The sequence below is a fragment of the Taudactylus pleione genome, unplaced genomic scaffold, assembly GCF_031769625.1.
Source record: "Taudactylus pleione unplaced genomic scaffold, aTauple2 ptg000009l, whole genome shotgun sequence".
NCBI classification, from domain to species: domain Eukaryota; kingdom Metazoa; phylum Chordata; class Amphibia; order Anura; family Myobatrachidae; genus Taudactylus; species Taudactylus pleione.
In genome coordinates this window covers 6,242,783-6,262,605 of record NW_028284412.1, presented here as the reverse complement: position 1 = coordinate 6,262,605, position 19,823 = coordinate 6,242,783, and the positions used below count along the sequence as shown (strand labels likewise).

General features: G+C 36.9%; 1 protein-coding gene across 1 annotated transcript in view; it reads right to left on the bottom strand.

The window, feature by feature from the left end:
• ASTN2 (astrotactin 2) overlaps positions 1-19,823 on the bottom strand; it is a 567,587-nt gene that overhangs the window by 306,782 nt on the left and 240,982 nt on the right. The window contains exons 6-7 of the mRNA XM_088467057.1: positions 11,799-11,966; positions 6,439-6,523 (exon numbers count right to left, since the gene is read on the bottom strand). Coding sequence (XP_088323183.1) covers positions 6,439-6,523; positions 11,799-11,966 — 253 coding nt within the window. The remainder of the gene's footprint in view (positions 1-6,438; positions 6,524-11,798; positions 11,967-19,823) is intronic.

The window sequence follows — 19,823 nt, the reverse complement described above, 5'->3', positions numbered from 1 at the left end:
ATATGTGCCTAGTTCTCAACTACCCTAAAAATTACCAGATAGCACAGAGGAGTGAAAACTGCCTGGGCTGTGCATGCAGTCTAGAAAAAGGAAGCTACTGATATGTGCAGCCACTTCAATTAGCCTTTCAATGTGACTCAGCTAGAGAGCCCCATCTGTGCCCAACATAATCCGTCAACTTTGTACCAGCCCCTCAAATGAGGACCACTGACATACACTAAAGCTGGGTACACATTAAACAATATGTGTACCCAACGATGCAATGGGCCGACATATCGGGCGGTCGGTGCACAATGTCGGCACCAGCCACATCCCACTACATGGGGTCGTCAGTCGCATTGTCAGATTGAGCTACATGTAGAGCCGACCTGACGATGAAACTGACGGCCAAACGGGAGCGCGCATGGCCCAACATAGAGTGTACACATTAGGCGATTGTGACAATATATCGAACCGATACGTCGGATTGGCTGAAATATTGTCTAATGTGTATCCATCTTAAGCAACAGAAGCCAGTCTCCCGGTAAGTACTCTCCAGGTGTTTACAGATCTTGTAATTAATTAGCACTTTGAAATTACTGTAGGAGTTGTGCCACGAAACTTGTCACCAAACAGCTGACATTTAAATTACATTTAAAGTGTGGCATAAAGAAAAGGAGAATTATCAAGGGTGATTACCTTAAACATATAGAAAATTCCTGTTTCAGGATTGCAGGTAATTATTGTGAGCAAATTCTGATAAGGACAAATACTTACATAACATCTATGGTATTGTTCTAAAGACTTTTTAGTACATTCAGCTTTATCATTACTGTATGGGTCATACAAAAAGGAGGAAGACCAATCAATACAAAGAATCTCAGAAAAAGCTTTCCAAAATTTTGACATGAACTGCAATACAACACTATGATATTTAAAAATATGTTGAATGGAAATGTTATGACAGAACGAGATTTGTAGTGACTCATTTTACCGAATCGATCATTTAAAAGTAGTTCCACATTAAAAACTATTGATAAATGGGTTAATGGAAGTATGCGGCTGCTCTAAGGAAGAGCTCTAGAATTATTATCTAAGTTGTACAGACAGGAACATTCTTTGAAATCTCCCTTCAGGGAAGGTCGCAAAAACAGAGAAAAATAAACTGCTGGCCTTAGAGAACCTAGGATGGTCTGACAAACTGAAGTTATGGAGCATCATTTAGAGTTACGAGGTTAGTAGTAAATCCATCTAAAGTTAGCAAGTTGGACAGACCACGGTATGATGCAAGGCAAATAAATTTGTTTGCATGCTGGGAAAATACTCCCTGCTTTTTAGTGTTGCACACAAATACTGACCAACTTTATTTAAAATGTGATTTAGAGTTGATCTATGACATGCCCTCTCCCAACGTTTGTCCACAAATTTTTAATTTGCCCCCCTGCAGCTCAGTCTGGTTTTGCCTATGTGCAAAATTGCACCTTATTGCTGGATGTATTCCTATGTGTCTAAATGAGGCCAATCAGAAAGAATTGCCCATTTAAATTTGTCTGGAACATAAAGCAAATGGGTGTTTTGGTGGGAGACCATCCCTGATTCTGAAGAATCTGAAAAGATAAGTGTTGAGTTGGGACAGGAATAATCAGAGAACAGGGAGTAATATAGAATTTCTCATGAGGTTCAGAATGCTTTGGGACAACACATCTGTTTTAAGTTATTTTACCCTTGCCTGTAGATGATAATGAGTTGCATCAACCTTAATACTAAAAAGATTAGTTTAACATTAGGATGTAAAACACTCACAGCATGAAATATAAAAAGCAAGGCAGAGAGGGCTAGAGATGAGATGTAAAAATGCCTGATATTTAGCAGTGTCGATGTGAAAACCATCTTTGGAAGTAAGAAAACCAAGAAACAAAAATATCTGCAAAAAATATTAAATTAAAAAGCATGTTCCTCAAGTTAAGCTAACAATTGGTTTTATGCAAATATTCCCAAAATGAGAGTTACATTCTTGCTACTGAGACAGAAAAAAATTCAGATTAGCTACAATGAATGTGAAAGGGTATTCTTTGGAGATATCATACATTTTTGGAAGACTGCTGGAGAATTACATACTGTAAGCTAAATATCTTGACCAGATACTCTTGTATTTACATTTTGAGTATTAACATCAGTTTTTCAAACATCATCCTAATACTTATTAAGTTATAAATACTTACATTTTAGCTAATCAAACTGTTCAGAAATCAATGGAAGAAGACATTTACAATATTTACTTAATAGTAAGATTATAAGAACACTTAATTAATTTAAGATACATATCTCCTCTCTTTCTTAGACACAAAAAACAAGAAGGTGATGCTGAAACTCTGATTAACCCTTTTGATACTCCTATCTGTGAGGAGCAATGTTCCCAGTTTATCCAAAAATGTCTCTACCGATCTACTGGCTATGTATGTAAATGCCCAGGTCTGAGGATCTCCTGGTAAATGAAATATTACCATACTTTTATGTTCTTCACAGTCACAAGTTTGACCCTTAACCTGAGCTTACATTGGGTTCAGCAGCCATAACTATGGCTGTGGGGTGCAATCTGGAAGCCTTCTCATGTACAGATACTCTGATGGATAATTCTTATACATTAACTAGGATAATGCTTGGCTAGAACATAGAAAAAAAGGAAGACCAGATGCACCATACAACCATTAATAATTATACATCATATGCAAGGTTTTTGGCATAAATTTGGCCAAAGTTATGAGCTTACCCACCAACGTCAAGGTAACCTCATCCGGTAAGTCCCTAACACTATGGGGGTTCATGTCTGGGGCGTGGGGCACCGCCAAACCATCCCAGCCAAACCACCCAGGGCACCACACAAAATAAAATAAAAAATAGCAGTGAAGTGTTGAAGGGTTAGGTAAGTGAAAGTGGCTGCTTAGTGTTAAAAAGTGTTAGAAAAATGGAAAATAAATGTGTGAAAATGTTACATAAATAAAAAAAACAAACAAATGATTGTATGATGCATCTGGTTTTTCTTTTTTTCTATGTTGTAGTTTTAAGTCTTAGCTAGGTAGCACACCCCATTAGAAAGAGCTAGGGTGTGCAGTCCAGGCCCCATTTCCCTAAAATAATGCTTGGCTAGACAGGACTTGTGCTGTCTGTTCTGTTATAATGTATTGTGTGAACAGTGTAATGAACACCTATAGCCAGCCATGCATCTTTTCTCTTAGCGTTACTTGCGCTCACCAAAACTCAGTTGCCCTAGGACTTTGGGCATTAGGCATTTTGCATTTGCTGAGTTTTGACACCATGGTGAAGATGGAGGCAAGACCTAGAACAACAAATAGAAATAGGGAAAGACAAACTCATCTCCATAGGGGAACAATAAAAATACATGGGAACCAGCCGGGATTATCAGACAGTGAAGAACTGATACAACTTATACTCAGTATTGTGCAAAGAGGTAGGAGGTCAGATAAGTGGCTAAGATAAATATGTGCACCAAGTATTGATAGTAATTTTTCCAGGCAAGTAATCAGGGCAGGTGGTACATTCCGAGAAGTCTGGACAGGCAGAGTTAGTCAGGAACTAAGCTGAACAGTTGTGGCAGCAATAGTGACAACTCTGAATCAGGCCCAAAGTGTATGGACAAGACTGTTAAGTAAAGGCTGACTACCAATCGAGAGTATCGCAAAGAGCTCCTAAATACAGAGCCTGAAGCAGTCATGTAACTGAAACTTGCATATAACTCCTGGACCACTGAAGTGAGTTCTTGGAGGCCAAGTGTTGTTGTGAAAGGATATGCTGCAGTATGTAAAATATGTACAGTACTTTGTAAACCAAAATCTTCAGCTAACCATTTTGGAAATTAATATAAAATTAAGTAATATCTAATATTTTATTCTTTTGTGTATGCCCAAATTTACAGGAAAGTCCAGTATTCTATTGCCAAAAAGCTGGTGTCGCTAGAAAACCCATTTGAATGTAAATCCTAGTACTACTGAACTATTCATGTGCTGAGGTCATGAGTGTCATTCTGATAAGGGCACTATCATTGTGGTGTTTCTATGTTTGTTTGCGTGGATTCTTCACATAGTCCAAAAACATACTGGTAGTTTAAATGATTTATTAATACCCTGTTGTGTGTGTGCCAGAGAATTTTTCCTGTAGCAAGGCCTGGAATAAATGATCAAACATTCTCTGTGAAGTAATAGGTTAGCACCATATACATAGATAATAATAATAATAATAATAATAATAATAATAATAATAATAATATACATCTAATATGTATATGCTTACTTCCATTGGTTTCATGGATATATAATAAATATGAACTATTTAAATTAATAATTGTAAACAATACATACCCTTAAATGTGTACAAACTTTATATTTTACTTTACCTTGTTTAACTATACACTACAGATACAGGTTATTATCTATTGTGCTCTCAGTGTAATGGCTACAGTACATACTGTAATTTAAAACTGATCTGTGCGGTGTCTTGAAGTGGTTTATTATTCATAACAATTTCTGGTTTCAAAATTAATAAAGTTTCTTATTGATTTTATAAAATATTTAGCGCATAGAGATATGTTTATATTGATTCATTGCATGAGGATGCTACATAACCACATCTAATGATGTTTTGTATACAAATTAAGTCAATTGCACTCTCCAAATTACTAGAAATCGAAAGAACTAGGCATCAATTTATGAACAATGTGCCCTGATTAAATGGTATGTTAGATTTCTGAGTATCATTTGGTAATTTTAAGTGACTACTCTTAACAACAACAAGTGTCTGGAAGTAGTCCTATAAACTTGATTTTTTCTTTGGCAAGGTATATGTTGTATATGGAACATACATTGGATGTGTGGAACATTATTATATTTTTCAGTATAATAAAATATGCATTTGATAGTAAAAAAAAAGGTCCATCTACTCTGGCCTAGATTTTGATTAATATTATTATTATTATTATTTGTGTGTCTTTAAAGGCTTTAATTATTATCCTATCAATAGCTTTATGTTTTTTATCATATAGTTCTGAACTATATTACTGTACGCATTCACACAAGTTTTTTTTTTCACAACCAGTGTGATCTCTTCTGTTAAGCATCAAGTCTAATATAAAGTTAGTACGTGATCAGCTGTTAATATATATGACAAATTGCTAAATTATAGGTTAGGTAATGAAGTGAATAATTTAAGCATTTTTAATGTTCTGATTGTGCTTCCAGTTCCAGCAATCTTCTGCCTAGTCAGGGTTTTCACTTTCAGCAGCCACCTTTTACCTTAGAACGATGTGTATATCACTCTTTGGTTGCTCAGGGGCCTTGAGAAAAACTATAACTATTGTCCAATATCAATAACAGTAAGGCAATCTGATAGCAGTAGTCTAACAAGCTAGGTCAATCCAATCAGTCAATGGAGTCAAAATCAACAGACAAAAAGCAGGATTAGAAACATGTAGCGATTGAAGGCAGTGGCAATAGCTTAGTAGACAAATGCAAGTACAAATAATGCAAATATAAGAAAGCAGCAAATGGTTAAGAAAATGGAACTTATAACACTTATATAAGTGCCAACAAAACTAACGTAAAGTCAAGGTGTGTGGGAGTACCCACTTTTTTCTCTAGCAGCTTCGGTAATAAAGATCTCTATATGAACCTAAGAAAATGGTGTGGTGCAAAAAGATTGACATCAAAAATAATATTATATTACTTTATGTGTGTTCTGGGGATTGATTTAATAATTGTAGACTAAAAACAATAACAATATACAAATATAATTCTTTGTTTATTTCTTTTTTTTATTTAGGAAGATTATAATGCTTTATATTAGTTATGTGGTTGGTAAGAAATTATTTTGCCTAAGGCTTATTACTAGATTGTATTTATTATCCTCATATGATCTAGTTTTAATGTTGTAGCCAAGTAAGAACTATATCAATTAATTTTATCCAGGTTTCATTTAATAAAATATACACTTTATAAGATTGTAGTTTGATTTTACTGTAGAATTACACATTTCTATTTTATTAGATTTTAACTATGAATTAGTGATTTATTTTGGTAATATACACTATGCAGTATTGCAAAAAATTTTTAAAATGCATTAAGATTCAATATTTGTCTAGTCATTAAATAGATTTTTATTTTTGAGTCTGGTTTTTATTTTGTTTTATCATTAAAGAATATAAACTATTAACAGCACATTTAAGGATACTTTTGATCTGGTACACAAGAACAAGAAAAATATTCTTTTAATTTCCAGAGTTTTAGTATATCAATAGTAGTAGCTAAATATAAATCAGCTTTAGGACAACACTGCACAACTTACAGTTATCATGTGATACGTATCTACAGTGTGATGACCTCTTACTGCCAACCCCTGATAAACCCATTGAGCATAAATATGCTGAGTGTGGATGTTGAAAGAACTTACCCTTGGCTCTGTCCCCAGTCACTTCGCACACACAGGTTTGGGTGATTTGGATCTGGAGAATAACCCTCGTGACAGCTGCATTCACCTACGAACACATAGGAGAACCACACTCAAGTAATCTATAAGTCATCAAAAATAACTCAGATTTATGGTTTATATATAGAACCTGTAAATTTACTTAAAATACAGAAATGCTAGCAGGCAAAATAAAGAAGAAATAATAATACAATTATTAAATATTAAATAAAAGTATTATCTTTCTGCTTTCTCGCATTATTCTAATAGTATATTTTGGTGATGTTGGGTTGTGCTGGCTCTGTCAGATTTTTATTGTAATCTCTCTATTACTTATACTGCTTTATACATACAGTAGGTGACTGTCACAATACATGCAAAGATAGTTGTCTCTGAAGCATAGCATTTTATAGGATTGTGCAGTATGACATTTGGTCTTCCCTCCTTGCATGTCCTATTACTGTGTCAACTCACTAGCTACTTGTTTTCCCCTGGACAAACCCTCTTATTAATCCATATTATCCATATTTATTCTTTTCACAGTTGACTCTGATATTGTTATTGAGGAACCCATGGGAAACAATTAGCAGTGAAAACAAAAACTTAAGGGCTGTTTTATTCATCTATCTGCTCTGTTGATTTTAATTTTTTACTTATATTGCTGAACATTTTCATGTGCATCTCATGTCTGGCAGGTTTTCCTATTGGGAATCCCAGTTTATGCATCTTATTAGCATGTATAAATTTCAGTCTTTGAGCCTGATTCAGTACGTATCACAACTGCGAAAGCAATAGCGATTACACATGCAGTCTCACTGCGAAGATATGCTAAAGTCTGCGATCACTATGCCATACGCAGCTTAACATAAGGACGCCCACCTTACCTTACACACATCCATAATACTTAGCAAGACTGCAAAACCATTGGTAACATCGAGTACAATCGCAGCCTCACACAAACTTGCACAAGCTCAGACCTAACTCAGGAATTGCTAACCTTGTCGCACGCAGTGAGTAAACAAACTGCATATGGCATCGCAGTGGCTAATTTATGCACACCTCTGCAATGGCGCTGAAACTTACAGGCACGCCTGCGTTTCGCCAACCACCCCCCCATCAGCACCCCCAAACGGTACTTCCTGTCATTCACTCTGCGATGGGTCTGCATAGTCACTGCGATCGCAGTCATGATTGCAGTGGAGTGTTCACGCACGTGCACTGCGAAGCATACGCATGCGAAGAATGCAACAATCGGTCGATTGCGTGCGTAATCGGAGTTGCGATCGCTGCTGAATCAGCTCTTTGTATGCTCCAAAAAAGCAGTATGGGCATTTACAAAAAGGATCATGTACATACACATGACTTGTGCTCCACTACAAAGAAATGGTCTCGCCAGTCTCTCACTCATTTTTTTTTTTACCAAAGATATAGAACTGAAAATCACAACCAAAACATATTACATTTGTAAATTTGTACCATTGTGAGTTAATTTTTTTTGTTGTTCAGACTGATCACAAAACAATTAACACTAATAATCAAGCACACTTTCAATCAGCTATCTGGCTGTAGAGATACTGTCTAGCCACGCTCATTAGCTGAATCAATAAGAATGTGTCCTTAAACCAGTTCTGAGGCAAATTATTTAGACTGACGAAAATGTGCCAATATGCCTGACATACCAGAAATATTATAATTAATGTATAGTGGAGGTATAGTATAAATAGATAGCTAATAGCAAGGCAAATGCGTTAACAACTGTTTAATAACTTATCCTATTAATCTCTTTATTTAATCACTTTTAAAGATAGGTTATCCAAGACAGTGTTCCTTTTCAACTCTGAATTAACTCTTTGGAATAAATGTAACTGCCTGTGAGTTGCAGGCACCATTGAGTCTTCAGTGATTTGGCCACTAGATTTAAAGGAGCAATAATGTATATGGTCAAAATCAACATTCCTTATGCATGCATTTCTGCATATGTGTATCCTAGATTCCATAACAATTCAGAATGTGAAATCAATTCTTACACACAGTGCTAACTACAACTCTTATTCAGAGCATGTTCAACCCTTATTCCTATATGCTCCATATACATAAACTGCATAATCCCATATGCATCTATCTCATAAAATCCATAGACTGCTATATGTATATCCTACTGTTCAAACTCCATATTATGCTATATATGTCTCACAAGCTTCATAATATCCTATATGTATTACATGCATCATAGTATAGTACGAGGTTGATTTAATAAGTAAGGTACTGTAACAAGACCTCTCACATGTGTAATGTTCTCTATTTCATTGTCATTTCCTGCCAAGCCAGAGCGGGTAGACCTCTGCTTTCCCTCCCGGCTATTAGACTACACCACATATCAGTCATAGTGTCCCATCATCAGCTGTAAGATGCAGGGCTGGTGGAAACATGGTCAAACTTTGAGGTGCATAGGTGTGATCAGATTGATGCATTTAAAGGGCATATCAGCAGCTGAAATTTTTCGCCAATTGTTTTGGGGTGTACGGTAATAACGTCATGTCATGGAAACAAGTTTGGGTTTGGTGCACTGCTTTTGATAATGGCAGGACGTATGTTCAAAATGAGCAGCAATCCGGCCTGCCAAGGATGTCCACCACAAATGACAATTTGTGTCACATTGAAGGTCTGATTCTGGACAGACGCATTTGAGTTAGTGATATTGTTGACGAACTGAAAATCTCAGTGGGTACTGTGCACAACATTGTTAATGAGCAACTGCGGTACAGAAAATAGTGTTCACGCTGGGTACTGAAGCAGCTAACAGAAGTTCACGAATCCAATAGGATGGGTTTGCCTCTCGTGCACTTGACATGGTACCACTAGATGGCAGCGCAGTTCATGCAGTGTATTGTTACAGGCGAAGAAACATGGGTGCATCATGTGACACCGGAGATGAAGCAAGCACCCATGATACAGACACACGTATCGTCCCCACCTTCAAAGAAATTCAAACAACTCCATCAGCAAAGAAGGTTAAGTCAATGTGTTTTGGGACCACAAGGATGTACTTCTCATTTATTTAATCTCCAAGGTAGATACTGTGAATGCTGTCCACTACTGTGACACAGTTGAGCCAGTTGCAGAGGGAAATTTGTTAGACATTACCTGGGTTGCTGCGAACAGGCTTTTTATTGCTGCACAATAACGGCAGGCAACACTTAGTACTGTAACAACTCATGCGTGCAGTTGGCTACCATTGGGAGGTACTGGACCATCCTCCCTCCAGCCCTAACCTGGCACTGAGTGATTTCCATCTCTTTGGATCATTGAAGAAGCACCTGGGTGGAAGACGATTTGCAACTTACGGTGAAGTTCAGCAATCTGTCATGTCCTGGCTTCAGGCTCTTGACACTGACTTATTCTATGCCAGGATAGATGCCTTGGTGCAACGTTGGACAAATGCTTAGACAAGTATGGGGACTATATAGTAAAATAATTCGTACCAAGACCATACTATTGATTTTATATGTACGAGTTACATTTACGCAATGAGAGGTCTTATCACTTAAATGATGGAATCACCCTCGTATATCACAAAAGCATAATAGTATCCTACAGTGTACTGTATATCATATGCATCATAGTATATGACAAAAGCATCATAGTATCCTATATATATCACAAGCAATTCTTTATATAAATAATGATTTACAGGTTACAGTGCTTCACTGTTTCATACCTTTCTTAATCACAGTTCATGCAGAGTTCTTCAAATGAATAAACCAGATCCACTCCCACTCAAAGATAAAATAAAGAAACTTTTATAGTTTATGTATTTGAAAAACTCTGGATGAACTGTGATTAAGAAAGCTACAGTATCAACTAGTTAAGTTCCATAACTTGTACATCCTTTTGTATATCTTTTGAATTGTCAGTGAGGCGACAAGGTTGAAAGATACTTGCTGCATCTTTGTTATATTGCAATTTGCGAGAAATTAGTTTCTAATTCTCCATTATATATATATTATATATATATATATATATATATTACATATTACATCACTAGTTTCCTTAACTGTTAGGAGTGATGGGAAAAAATATGCCCCACTGCGATGTTCTTACTACTGATTTTTCCCAACTTCTTGGCCACTTTGGCAAAGAAGAATAAAATGAGGTATCATTTGTACAATTTGTGTGGATACTACATAAATTATTACTGATATTGACTTTGAATGTAACCAGCCTAACAAGTGCCAAAATAGGGTAAACAATAAAGGGGTTAATTTTCCTTGATCTATTTAACACAATTGGTAAGATGTATTAATCCTTGTAGAGAGAGAAACATGGAGAAGTTAGAAGCAACCAATCAGCTCCTGACATTTCAGAGACTGTGCTTTGGGCAACGTCTCCACTTCATATCTTTCTCTCTCTTTCCAATGCTTCATACATTCCTCCCAATGTCTGGAAAATTTGGAGCTCTCTCCAGATGCCATGGCACCTTTCTATACCACTGTGTGTGGGATCGGTATGAATGACCACCAGACGTGAGCCCGGCAGTTGAAATCCCAACGCCGGCTGCCCGAACAATGCAGATCCCGACAGGGCAGGAAAGTACGCTATCTCCCCCCCTCTATCCCTACTAACCCTAACCCTCACTTAGAGGTGCCTAACCTTAACCTCCCCCTCTAGTGACTAACCCTAACCTCCCCCCAGGGGTGCCTAACCCCAACCCCCCCCTTCCCCTAGCCTAACACTAACCCTCCCGGGGGAGTGCCTAACCCTAAGTCCCCCCCGGGAGCCCCTAAACCTAAAAGGCTGTCCGCTTGCGATGCCCGGCTTACCTTTGTTCAGTATGCCGGGGCATCGTGATTTCGGCAGGTGGATAATGATAGGCGTGGGGAATTTCGACACCTATCATTAGTCCCATGCTGGGATTCCACAGTCGGGAAGCCAGAGGTCAGCATTTTTGACCGCCGGCTTCTTGACTACATACCCCGTGTGTAGTGTTTGCAATCTATCAAAGAAACTCATGTGTTATGTAAGGGAGGATTGCTCACACTGTATAACGTCTTGTTAACCACCTTGCTAACTGGAAAATAAATATCTGATCTATATAACCAACTACATTTTATATTTGAATAAAATGTATGAATGGAAAAATTAAAGGAATCCTTTTATAAAAAAAATTTAAATAAAAAAGTTTACAGAATCAATTTAATATCCAAGCATTGAAATTGATTTATTACTGTTTACTCCTTAGATTATATGAGAGCTGACTGTAATAACAATTAGTTTCATGCAGTGTGCATCTCAAATAACATTTTATTGTTTAAATGTACGGGGTGATGGGTGAACCCTGCACTCACCTGTGTCTGGGTCACATATCTGCTCACAGGCATCTATAGTTCTTTGGCCACAAAGATCCCGAACCCATGGAGAGCTGGCATTCACTTGGTAGAAAAGGAACAGCTGGGCAGGGTTTACCCAGTTTGACACATCAAGAAAACTGCCTTCACTGATCACAAAGCTGCTACCTGCAGATGAAATAGGGGAAAACCTATAGAAGATATCAACAACCAAGTCATTGTGGATCTTTAGGCAATACAATTGGAAGAATTTAAAAGGAGTAGTCTGCATGTATAGATATTTTAAATCAAACAAAATAAAATAGTTTTATACTATAGGATATTTCACTCTAAGTCAAATAATATATTATAACATTGATTAGATACATTCCTTATCATAGTGTACCTATTGGTATCTGTATCTGAAGAGTGTCATCCCCAGTGGAAGGAGGTTGTGTACAAGTGTCTGTATATATCTGGCCCTCACTGCGGCATCATCTGCCCAATGCCAGTGGCTTAAAATTTACTGGAGCCAATAGGTTTTCATGTTACTGATTTCAAACCTGTTGACACAGGAACATACAGACCTCAGATACAGGTACAGTGATATATCTTTGCTAGAAAATGTATAAAAATGTATATAAACAACAGTAAAATATAGAACTTCACTTCTACAGTATTTACTATTGTTCCCATTTCTCTAAAGGAAAAGAGTGCACAAAATTATACTTTCAATTGTAAACAAATATTAGTAAGTAATGTATGTAAAGTGAAATGCTCTAGATATTTAAAAAAAAAACACAGATAAAGGTATATTTATACAAAAATAATCAAGGAAAAGTTTGCAAAAACACACACAAATAGGAAAAGTGATACATACAACAAAAATTTTATCAACATGTACAAATGAAAAGTACAATATGATTATACTTAGCTTGAAGCAAAGATAAAAATGGTGTTTAACATTTTATATAAAAGAAAACATCTTAACTGCAAACTGTCAGATGTTATGTGGCCCTGTAGTAAAATTTGGGGTGGGGCCAGCTATATCAGTCCACCCACCCCATCTGAAGCCCAAATCCATGTCCTGGCTCCCTGCACAGGATCAAAAAAGCAGTCTGGTGCCACAGGAGCAGATGGTCTGGCAATGTCAGGCTCCCCACACTTCGGGGCTGCATAGCCACCACACCACCTGCAGCGGAAGCAGTTCTGTCACATGTCCAATGTGATTCAGCATTCTCATAGTATATACTAATAATCAGATTTTTTGTGATCTGAAAAGTTAGTAAAATTTCACTGTCATTTAGTAGAATACACTATGGCAAGTGAGCTTTGTTATTGCATTTCTGCATTTTATTTATATATACAGTCAGGTCCATAAATATTGGGACATTGACAGAATTTTCAGATTTTGGACTCTATTCACCACTATAATGGCTTTGAAATGAAACAAACAAGATGTGATTTAACTGCAGACTTTCAGATTTAATTTGAGGGTAATTACATCCAAATCAGGTGAACGGTGTAGGAATTACAACGGTTTCTATATGTGCCTCTCAAGTTTTAAGGGGTCAAAAGTAATGGGACAAACTAAACAATCCTAAATCTAACATTCACTTTTTAATACTTTGTTGCAAATCCTTTGCAGGCAATTACAGCCTGAAGTCTGGAATGCATAGACATCACCAGACGCTGGGTTTCATCCCTGGTGATGCTCTGCCAGGCCTCTACTGCAAATGTCTTCAGTTCCTGCTTGTTCTTGGGGCATTTTCCCTTCAGTTTTGTCTTCATCAAGTGAAATGCATGCTCATTCGGATTCAGGTCAGGGGATTGACTTGGCCATTGCATAACATTCCACTTTTTAGCCTTAAAAAACTCTGGTTGCTTTTGCAGTATGCTTCGGGTCATTGTCCATCTGCACTGTTAAGCGCCGTCCAATGAGTTCTGAAGCATTTGACTGAATATGAGCATATAAGATTGCCCAAAACACTTCAGAATTCATTCTGCTGCTTTTGTCAGCAGTCACATCATCAATAAATACAAGGGAACCAGTTCCATTGGCAGCCATACATGCCCACGCCATGACACTACCACCACCATGCTTCACTGATGAGGTGGTATGTTTTGGATCATGAGCAGTTCCTTTCCTTCTCATCTCTTCCCATCACTCTGGTACAAGTTGATCTTTGTCTCATCTGTCCATAGGATGTTGTTCCAGAACTGTAATGGCTTTTTTAGATGTTGTTTGGCAAACTCTAATCTGGTCTTCCTGTTTTTGTGGCTTACCAATGGTTTGCATCTTGTGGTGAACCCTCTATATTCACTCTTGTGAACTCTTCTCTTCATTGTTGACTTTGACACATATACATTTACCTCCTGGAGAGTGTTCTTGATTTGGTCAACTGTTGTGAAGGGGGTTTTCTTCACCAGAGAAATAATTATTTTGTCATCCACCACAGTTGTTTTCCATGGTCTTCCGGGTCTTTTGGTGTTGCTGAGCTCTCCGGGGCATTCTTTCTTTTTAAGAATGTTCTAAACAGTTGATTTGGCCACACCTAATGTTTTTGCTATCTCTCTGATGGGTTTGTTTTGATTTTTCAGCCTAATGATGGCTTGCTTCACTGATAGTGACAGCTCTTTGGATGTCATATTGAGAGTCAACAGCAACTGATTCCAAATGCAAATGTCACACCTAGAATCAACTCCAGACCCTTTACTGCTTAATTGATAATGAAATAACGAGGGAATAGCCCACACCTGTCCATGAAATAGCTTTTCAGTTGATAGTCCCATTACTTTTGGCCCCATAAAAAGTGGGAGGCACATATTGAAACTGTTGTAATTCCTACACCGTTCACCCGATTTGGATGTAATTACCCTCAAATTAAATGTGAAAGTCTGCAGTTAAAGCACATCTTGTTTGTTTCATGTCAAAACCATTGTGGTGGTGAATAGAGGCCAAAATCTGAAAATTCTGTCAATGTCCCAATATTTATGGACCTGACTGTATATATATATATGTAAAACAAGAAAGAAAATTCTGCATCCTAAATGTAAAAAATCAGTGTCTGGAAAAGGCAGACACTTCACTCATCTTAAGTAGTGTGCTAGTCTATGTATGTAAATAAAGTTCACAAAGGCAATAAGAATTTACTTGGCAGTCATTAAATATTTCAAAGTTTTACAATTAGTGTTGAAATATGTTTAAGTGGCTCTACATGCCTAGCTGTTGTGATTGATTGATTTTAATCTCATTTCAGAACACAATTTACTGTATATTGCTTACACAGATATAATACAGTAGTTGCAATAGCATTGAATGTTTTTGTTGCGCATACTACTATATGCCCATACTCCATTGGGCATGTGCTACAGCATAGTTTGTCTATAATTACATCCCTCATAATTTGCACAATATTTACCTCATTTAAATATTATTTAAATCAAATTCTATAAGAGTTGTTCTCAAATCCTTAGTCAATACGAAGGCTGAATAACAGGCACAATCCCTTTGAGTTTGTTTCAAGATAGGTATTAGTGCTGTAGTTTTTACTGGTTTATCTGTCCTAAAATATACTGCATGTGAATTGCTGGGAATTAATGCTTTTAAGTATTACTGGCAGTGCTCGAGGTTTGCCAACAATTTTAGTCTAGCCCTGGCATCATACTGGCTCCAGAGCCAAAACAAACTATCAGCTTCAGGAACTCCTTGTCCACTAGCTCCGAAGCTGCTCCAGAGCAGCTCAGCATTGCTGCTCTAATTGCAGATACTTTTCACAAGCTAGAGCTCATCAACTAAAACCAAACTGAAGTTCTTTATTTGTTTTAGTGGGTATTTAAGTATATGTACTGTTCTGTATGCTATGCATTTGCCTAATTGTAAAGTAATGTGAATTTTAGTCTAATTTTATATGCAATTTCCAAAGTTTAAGCTAGCAATAAGAGGGGCACCTGCAAAAGCTGAGCTCCTGCTCCAAGCTCCAGCACCTGCTCCGTTATTATTTCAGTACTACTTTAGCTCCAGTAGACCATCTCCAGTTTTTTTCTGGCTCTGGGGCATAGCTAAGTTTGATGTTTTGCTACTGGCTCCTAGCTATGCCTGTTTTCACAGTTCTGCAAAGTAGCTGTAAGCAAAATCTTGAAATTAAATGTTTAATGTATAAAAGTCATAAATTGCTTATAAAAGTATCATTAATTGTAAACCCAGAAAATTTGATCAATTAACTTTAGTTTTTTTAAGTAAAATTATTTCCATTAGAAAACATCATAACTACTAAAACATAGTTTATAAACTTATCATTGCAGTTTAATTAATTGTTAATGACTTTTGACTACTAACAATAACACCAAACAGTTGGTGTTGTTGTTAGTAGTCAATTGTCTTAAATCAGAAGAGTGTTTCCCTTTGTCATTATCAAATATAATTATTTATCAGTCATGAGTAGTTACTGTATGCCAAGTGGTGTGTGATGATTGACAAAGTAATAGCGGCAAGTGAATATGATAAGTAATGTGTAGTAAATCTGAGAAATGATGAGTGCATATGGGGCCAGTTTATCAATAATCATATTGCCAATGCAATCTGGGTGCGATATTAGCGCCCAAAATCACATTGCAGCATGTGATAATACTGCCAGAATGCATCAAATACTACATGCAGGGATAAGGGTTCCAAAAGTTGCCCGTCCCTACAATGTGTTTAGAGTGAAGTGACTACATCAGCTGTCTCTTTACTCCTCTATCGGGACACCTGCGAATGCATAGTCTACTGACCATGCATGGTTTGCGGCCATTGCCAGGGAGTGACCCTCTTCCAGTAAAAAGTGTAGCCAATAGGCTACAGCAGCTAACTCCATCTTCAGATGGCATTAGCTGCAGGGACCAAACTCCAGAATGCTTCGCATTCCAGAGCTTGGTAAATCAGACAGCTTTGTAATCCCCATAGAAACCTATAGGGGTTGCGGCTGCTGTCAGAAATGTAGGAACCACAGCAGATATCAGAGATATATTTGATATCCTCCTTCATACATTGGAGTGATGCTTAATATTTGTGGGTATCCCCTGAAAAGGTGTGTTTTCAGGGAATATGCTGCAAATATTTAATGATAAAAGGCCCCTATAAGAGTTGATAAGTGTAGAGTGAGATTACCCAGTAGGAATGAGCACAATAGAGTATTCCATTGTGTAATTGTTTCATTGCATTAGTCTGTAAATTAAGAGAAGTTACAAATGCAAAAGAATTAGGTTGTCAAACTATAAAAATGTCAATGCAAATGGTATTGTAGATTATTTTGGAAGTTATAAGTACAACTGAAAGATTGTGTGTATTGTACTCCAGTTTAGGAGGGCCCATTTCAACCTCCATTATTTCCTCTAACGAGATAATAAATAGTACAAAGTGCTTGTGCTTGTGATGTCCCACTTCAGAGAAAGGCTATAGATGAAAGCAAAAGGATATCAAAGCTTCTTAGCAACTATAATAATAAAATGGGATACCTTACTGCCCCTTCAATCCATATACTAGAATGCTTCAGTTATGCCAAACGCCTTAGAAAAATAGTTGTAAAAATGGATGCAGACACAGCGAAAGAAGAAACTGAGAACACAAGTAGTTGTGGCATTTAATTGCATATAATGTGCTCATTGTTTTATCTCTGATGATATACATGTTTGCGCCATTATTTGCTTTTATACAGTAGTTTTACATCCCCAGTGATTTATGGTTTATTTCATTGGTCAGATGACTACCCTCTTATTGGTGAACTTAATGAATAGCATCTCTACTGTCTTATATAAATGACGGCGTGAAGTGGTCTGTATACAGTGTGAGAGCTGTTTTGGAAGTTGTAGCGACATATGCAGCAAGGTATTTTCTTGTTTACAAGGATTGACATTACTTGTGTATAAAGTTGTTGGTCCGGAACAGTTGACAGCATATGGATCACTTGATATGGAGCACCTCAATTCATATAACACAGACAGAAAGTGGCAAAATATTTATAGAGTCAAAAACAGTAACAAAAACAATTTATGTATTCATGTGATCAGTGCAATTAACTAGAAATCACTTTGAATATAAAGCTACTTATAAAAATGTATGTAAACTGAATAAAATAAATTCAACATGAAAGATGTAAGTGAATATGTTGAGTACAATTTAAAATATGGCTTCTTTGGAATTAATAATTGAATAAATTGGATACAAAAATTTTGGATATTGTGAAATGCTTGGACTGTGTAGGTGATAAAGCAGATTATTTGATTATTGCTACTGAATTGTCATTTTAGGAGACTGATTGTGCTGTTATTTGTACAAACAACACTTTTTCATCTCAAACTAATATTGATTTAATACAATAACTTTACAAGCAAAAAAAAACAAACCTTTTACATACATTATAATGCTCTATTCATAGTTTTTAAAATGGTTTAAATTATCTTTAGATTTTTATAAATGTTCATTTTGCAATAGCTTGTATGCAGAATTAATTATATTTCCTAATAGATCCATAATTAGTATGTATACTTTAAAAACTATTTCAGTGAATATTATTATGAAATTTATTTTGTTTTAAACAGTAACATATTATATATATATATATACACACACACAGTCTCTTTGAGAAGGTGGCACTCAGATGACTTGAAATAATGCAATCACACAGCCCAGTGATGTCGACGTTTCAGAACATATAATGTAGCTCTTTCGTTATCCTGACGAAAGAACTACATTATATATTCTGAAATGTTGACATCACTGGGCTGTGTGATTGCATTATTTCAAAAGTCATCTGACTGCCGCCTTCTCCTCAAAGAGATCGTGTATATGTTTGCTACATTTTTGTATGCAGGAAGGCACCTGATGCAGCTGCATCGTATTTTCAGCAAGGGAGTGCCGGCAGATCCAAAAGTATATATATATATATATACAGTCAGGTCCATAAATATTGGGACATTGACAGAATTTTCAGAATTTGGCCTCTATTCACCACCACAATGGTTTTGAAATGAAACACAAGATGTGCGTTAACTGCAGACTTTCAGATTTAAGATGAGGGTAATTACATCCAAATCAGGTGAACGGTATAGGAATTACAACATTTTCAATATGTGCCTCCCACTTTTAAAGGGGCCAAAAGTAATGGGACTATCAACTCAAAAGCAATTTCATGGACAGGTGTGGGCTATTCCCTCGTTATTTCATTATCAATTAAGCAGGTAAAAGGTCTGGAGTTGATTCTAGGTGTGACATTTGCATTTGGAATCAGTTGCTGTCGACTCTCAATATGAGATCCAAAGAGCAGTCACTATCGGTGAAGCAAGCCATCATTAGGCGAAAAATCAAAACAAACCCATCAGAGAGATAGCAAAAACATTAGGTGTGGCCAAATCAACTGTTTGGAACATTCTTAAAAAGAAAGAACGCACCGGAGAGCTCAGCAACACCAAAAGACCCGGAAGACCACAGAAAACAACTGTGGTGGATGACAAAAGAATTATTTCCCTGGTGAAGAAAAACCCCTTCACAACAGTTGGCCAAATCAAGAACACTCTCCAGGAGGTAGATGTATATGTGTCAAAGTCAACAATCAAGAGACGACTTCACAAGAGTGAATATAGAGGGTTCACCACAAGATGCAAACCATTGGTGAGCCACAAAAACAGGAAGACCAGATTAGAGTTTGCCAAACAACATCTAAAAAAGCCATTACAGTTCTGGAACAACATCCTATGGACAGAGGAGACAAAGATCAACTTGTACCAGAGTGATGGGAAGAGAAGAGAAGGAAAGGAACTGCTCATGATCCAAAACATACCACCTCATCAGTGAAGCATGGTGGTGGTAGTGTCATGGCATGGGCATGTATGGCTGCCAATGGAACTGGTTCCCTTGTATTTATTGATGATGTGACTGCTGACAAAAGCAGCAGAATGAATTCTGAAGTGTTTCGGGCAATATTATATGCTCATATTCAGTCAAATGCTTCAGAACTCATTGGACGGTGCTTCACAGTGCAGATGGACAATGACCCAAAGCATACTGCA